The sequence below is a fragment of the Cystoisospora suis genome (genome assembly GCF_002600585.1).
Source record: "Cystoisospora suis strain Wien I chromosome Unknown contig_7692, whole genome shotgun sequence".
In the NCBI taxonomy this organism is placed as follows: domain Eukaryota; phylum Apicomplexa; class Conoidasida; order Eucoccidiorida; family Sarcocystidae; genus Cystoisospora; species Cystoisospora suis.
In genome coordinates this window covers 249-6,045 of record NW_027160477.1, presented here as the reverse complement: position 1 = coordinate 6,045, position 5,797 = coordinate 249, and the positions used below count along the sequence as shown (strand labels likewise).

At 52.1% G+C, this 5,797-nt stretch overlaps 1 protein-coding gene across 1 annotated transcript; it reads left to right on the top strand.

Annotated features, from left to right (window-relative positions):
- Positions 1–40: 40 nt before the first annotated feature.
- On the top strand, positions 41–5,581 carry CSUI_010522 (uncharacterized protein; the record flags this gene model as incomplete). Its single annotated transcript, XM_068070625.1, has 3 exons — positions 41–1,182; positions 2,054–2,658; positions 5,473–5,581. Coding segments are annotated over 3 exons (1,854 nt in total), but the record flags the coding sequence as incomplete, so codon positions are not given.
- Between the last annotated feature and the right edge of the window lie 216 nt (positions 5,582–5,797).

Below are 5,797 nucleotides of genomic sequence, written 5' to 3'. Positions count from 1 at the left end.
TGACAGACTACATCTGGGCAGAAGCCGACAGCAGGCTACAATGAAAAAACAACTTGGAGGTGGTGCAAGAACGAATCGGGGCGAAACACGAGGAACGGCGAATGAACTTCGAAGCGCTGGCCAGGGTGCTTCGGACTCTGTTCATGATGATCAGTCTTACCAGGTTGCCTCCTGCGAAGACGATAAAGAAGACGAGAACGAAGGAGAACAGGATGCACAGAGGATTAATGTAGGTCCTTGCTATGGACTGGGGGTAGCAGAAACAAAGGGGGTTGTACCCGGAGAGAGACGAAAAGCGGAACCTCGGGAAGCAAAAGGGAAAGGTGGGAAGGTCAGGAGAAACTGGAGTGCATGGGGGGACAAAGAGAGAGTAGAAGATTTGAACCAAGGTATTGTAGAGGTAGACAGCTCTACAGATGAAGGTGACGACGACGAGGAAATGGACCAGATGACCACCAGCCGGGAAAATGTTTTACAAGGAAAGGTGAATGCACGGAACTGCAGCAAAAAGGTTTTATCAGAGACGGTGCCAGAAGAGAACGGAGAGATACAGCTGGATGTGGCTTCGAGAGATCAAACAGGAGTAACACCAGTACGGGAGGAGAGTCAAGGAGGCCAAGAAAATGAAGAAACAGAGAAAAAGGACGAGGAAGTAGACGGAAACGACGAAGACACATCTGAAAGGAAACGGAGACTTTTGTCGGCTGATGAGGAACGGCGCTCAAGTGGGAAAGCCCTCTGGGTGTCGAAGCGCTTGCGGGAGCTTCAACAAGAACAAGAAGATGAGGAAAAAGAGTCCAATGAGGCTGAATCAGAGTACAGTCTATCGGCTGGCCAAGAAGAGCCGGATGAGTGGGTTCCGCACGGGTTCATTTCAGAAGCTGGAGGAGGAAAGAAGAAAACAGCACGCAGCCTTGAGAGACTTGACGGAGCGAGCGTCCTTTCTGATTCACGAAAGAACTCCGATCTGCTTGCGGAGGAGAACGCACGAAACAAAGCACCAGAGAGATCTCGGGTGTCTGAGACCAAGAAGAAAATGCGAGAGAAAGAAGTCCTGGAGAAAGAGCGGCGCACTAAAGAGATGTACGACCGGCAACAGCTTCTTCGCCTCCTCACAGCCGAGGCGAAGACCCTTAGGCCTTGGAAAGCAGGAATAACATGGTCAAAAACTCAGGGACGCTGGTGAGCCTTTCGTAGAACAGTGTCGTTCACGTGAGAGATCACAAGAGAGAGGAGTCCTTCTTGGAGCAGACATGTGAACTGAATTTTCGTCTGGACGCGTTGTAGTTCAGGGGCAGACGAAGCACTTTTCTCATCCCGTTGCAGTGGCCGTTGCGTAAGACTTACCTCAAGGAGATACCTGACAGGCGCATATACATTTCACCAGAAGTGTTCACTAGACGGCAGGAATAGTATTTCATCGGAAGTGTGAAGTCGTTTGTAGAGTCCATAGGTTGCTGCGCGCAAGGAAACCCGTCTTCGGAGAGCTCTTATGAGCCCACCTAGAGAGAAACAAAAGAAACTCTTCACGAAGTAGTAGTGAGTTCCCTACATACTTTGAACGGCTACAGCGCAATCCAATACATTCATCTGGGTGCATCGAGAAGCCTCCTCCTTATGGTTATGCACGGGACAGGATGCCCCGACGCCAGAACCTCCGGTCTTAGTTCAGACTCTTGAACCCCTCCGTCTAAGGGCTTGCTTAGATACTCGAGAGGTCCGTACCTTGAGACCACCTGTGCTAGGACGAATCACCAAGCGAGCGTCACTATGATCTACCCTCAGCGAATCTTCTCATCCCAACGTGGGATCAAGCATGCCTGCAGAAGTCCTTACTTCGTATGAAGTGGAGTTGCTATCACGGGTTCTTCGTTGTGTTGACCGTCTAATCGCAAACCTGGCTACCTGCTTCCCATCCTTCATCGCCCGGCCCGCGCGATCGTCTTTCCTTTCTCTTTGTTCTTTTCCGAAATGTGAGCTTCAACGCCAGCCGGAAGAAAGCGACACAGAAAGAGACAACAGTGTACCCCATTCTTTCTTTTCCGTCTTCCAGGTTAGTAAAGAGCCCGGCGTGCCGCAGCCGATGGATCCCCCCGAGAACTTTCGCACCGCAGACAGTGGACGAGGTCGCTGCGACTCTTGCAGCAGCGTGCGAATACTTGGATAAACGTAATGGAGGCTCCCAAAGTACTTTAGGCACGCCTCCGTTCAGCTCACACTCTGGCGGCGGAAGCCAGTTGAATATCACCTGTACTGGTCTTGAAAAAGTCGACTCTGGTCGGCGGCGTGTTCCGGAAAACGAGACTGATGGAGCTTCGTGGGGGACCTCTGCTCGCTCTTCAGTCGGTGACAACACGTTACATCAACTGGCAAGACCAGAGCCCGTCAACTCTCTTGATGCTGATATCCAGTCGGGTTTTCCTACCGCAGACAACACGGAGGAAAGCGCTCAGTGTCTCCCAGGGCTTCAGAATGAGGATAGGTCGACACCAGGGGACTCTCTCAAGATAACAAACTCGGCAGACCCAGCGACAGGAAAAACGAAACAGGATAAAGCACACCGAGCAATCATGGATGCAGACGGAGGAGAAGAGCCAGTTGGAAAAATTATAAACGGTGCCATACAGTCGCAGGAACGAATACATTCAAGTCCTCCTGGTAAGAAACGAACCGCTGGATCCCTGTCTACCAAAATGGGAAGAGCAGAAGCTATTATTCTCGAGAAGCTAGACGCAGGCTGAAAAGTCCTAGGAATCTGAATGAGACAGTATACAGAGAATGCACGGCTGTAAACAGAATGAGGAATTTCCAGCTTAGTGTATCTTTGCCGCTGTGAATCTTCACGCGTACAGCACCGGTTTACTTAGGTAAAGAAAGAATAGCATTCGCACAAAGAAGAGGGCATTAGTAGATGAATGAGCTCGTTCAACACGCATCTTCGCCGTAAGCACACAAGCAGTAAGCTGCATCGCCGCTCTCACACTTTCGGAATCCGGAAGCACCAGACTCACGCGGGAACGAAACTGCCATTCCTGTATTCTTTAGAATGTCCCAGTTGGGTTTGGCAAGCGCGGCGAGTGGTCAGCTGGGGCACAATGAGACTATCGACTGAGGTCATAGTAGTTGACGTCACTTACTATTGAAGCGAGCATTCCTCTACTCCCATCTTGGACTAGCGTGGTGGATGTGACTGCAGCTGCTGTAAAGAAAACCGGTTCTCAAATTTGTTGTGTTCAGTTCGACCGAGCGAATAAATAGCTGAGTGCTGTCGGGCTGGCGTATGCGCACACATGCCTGCAGACGAAAAGGAGGAAGAGGAAAGAGAGAAAAAAGAGAAGCGGGATAGCCTCTCACCGTTGCCAAGGCCCTTTGCTGCCTCGAAAGCGTTCATGAGAAGAAAACGACGGCGCTATGTGGAGGAAGATGAGGAAGAGGACGACCGCAGTCAAGCAGGAGGTCACGCGCAACTTGAAGAAGAGGGAGCAGATGAAAAACAAGAAACAAAAGAACTCCCTCCTTCCAAACTTGCGAGGCAAAATAGTCTCTCTCAGGCTCACGGGGTGGCAGAGGGGGAGGAGCGTGTGTACACAAGCTCCCAGCTTGACAGGATTGCCGATAAAATGCGACCTCTCAAGTATCCTATGATGTACTGGTTGAAAGGGCAGCGTGCCTTCACTGTTAAGGTGTTCAAGTTCGAAAAAGTCTTTTTCCCCCCTTCTCCGCCAGCACGTGCGCCTGACGCCACTCCATGTGCGCAGGGAGATGCACAGAAGAGATCGGACAAACAGTCCGTTGTGAGAAAAGAAAACTCAAGTCCGTCTATCTTAGAGCCGTCCTCTTCGGAGACTGCAGACGAGTCTCCGCCACCCCTTGTAGCGCTGCGGAACAAACGATACATTGGATGCAAGAGATTCGCCTTAGCGCAGAACACGCTCAAATGCTTCTATGAGGCTTACGAAGGTGCTTGCGCATGCGCTGCCGAGCTCGGGTACCCGCTGGCGACATCACTCGTTCGCCTGGCGTCAGGTGGGGCTGCTGTAGGCAAAGGGGGAGGAAAGCTAGGAGGTTTAGGAGGAGAGGGAGCGCTTTGCGGAGCCGATAAGAAAACTCAGCTGTTGAAGAATAGCAGTGCCACAGCAGAAGAGGACACAACGACTGAGATCACGCCTCCGCCTTCAATGAAGTCGGAGCCGGACAGAGGAGAAGCAGAGGGGGACATGGGAAGAGAGGGGAGCGAACGGGGGGAAGGAGGAGATGGTGGACAAAGAGCTCGCGAAGAAAGTGACGGAACGGAGCGCGTGCTACGATCCCGTAGAAAAATAGCATGTGCTGAAGTTGGGACATCACTAAAAAGAGAGGAAGGGGAGAGCGGAGAAGAAGGGGAACACGCAACGGAGAAAAGGGAAAGCATGTTAGGAGATGAAAGCTCACAGGAGAAAAAAAAAAGCAGAAGAAGTGAAGAAATCCAGCCGGTGCAGGCGGGAGAACAACGTCTCTCGACCGAGCAGCTGCAAAGACGAGATTGGCAAGGTGGCGCAGATGGTACGCAAGTGGATAACGCAAGTGGAACAGAGGGCGAGACAGGAATCCTTGACGCAGAAGTAACTGAGGAAGACGGAGACCCCCGCTCATGTCGCGAAGGAGCAGACAAGACGGAGACTGAAGATGGGGGGGCGACCGAAACCGACGATGAAGATTTTCTCTTAATTGATCTTTGGAAAAAGAGGAAAAACGACCAAAGAGAAGAGCGTCCGGCAGCAACTAAGAAGCGGCGCCTACCGAGTGTAAAGCCCCGCCCAGGAAGAAGTAGAAGCAGTGAGAAGGATGCTGCAAGCCCCGAGTTAGAAGAAGGCACGGTTGTTCTTCACACCGCTTCGGGGAAGTCGAAGGAAAAATCGGTTCCGAACGGACCAGCAAAAAACACCTTGGGAGGCGACCTCGCAGCCCAGGAGAGTACCCCTTGCGTAGAGAAGTTCACTGTAGACGGAGAAACACCACAAAAATCTGTAGGCGGGATTGGTGTGCTAAGGCAGGAGGATAAACGCGTTGAGGGGCAAAATTACGAGGCAGTCCGAAGTACGTATGGTTGCTGTGAAAGTGAGACCGACCATAAGAATGCAAGAGGAATCGGAGAAGGTCAGCTCGGAAGAGTTCAGCCCGAGGTATCGCGGAAGCGTAGCGAGATATGTGAAGACGGAGCTGAGGAGGTTGAGACTGTGAGGCGATCGCCTACCCAGAAAGCCAGTGCCTCGAAGATGCATTTGTCGCATGTTCCCGTTCTAGCCCCCGAGAGGTGCCATCAGCTGGAAAAGGACTCCGCATCTACGGAGGGAAGGCTCACCTGTCTGGGCTTTCCAAGGTCTGCTTCCGAAGGACCTCCGCGCCCGAGTTCGGACCAACAAATCCGGAGTCTTGGTGTAGTCCTAACAGGACGCGAAGCGTATCCGAGAGAGAGCGCCACTAAGGAACACCAGGACGAAGAAGTCTACGGTGATGTCCACAGAAGGCCCGAGTCAGTTGAGATTACTCAGGGCCTCCAATGTGGGGGGGGCACAGATATGGCTCGTGTCTCGCAGGAGGCCTATTCACAAAGAATGGAGACGGAGAACGACGGTACGTTGGGAGTGAGCGGGATAACGACGATCCCCGAGGCAGACACGCATGCAAATCTGTTCCGACTAGAAAGGCGGCGTGAGCAAAGCAACGTGGAGAGGGGGAAAGAAACAGGTAACCGCGAAAGCGACACAAAATTAGGTGGGTGGGAAAGAGTCACGAAAGAAAGTTTACTACAACGGGG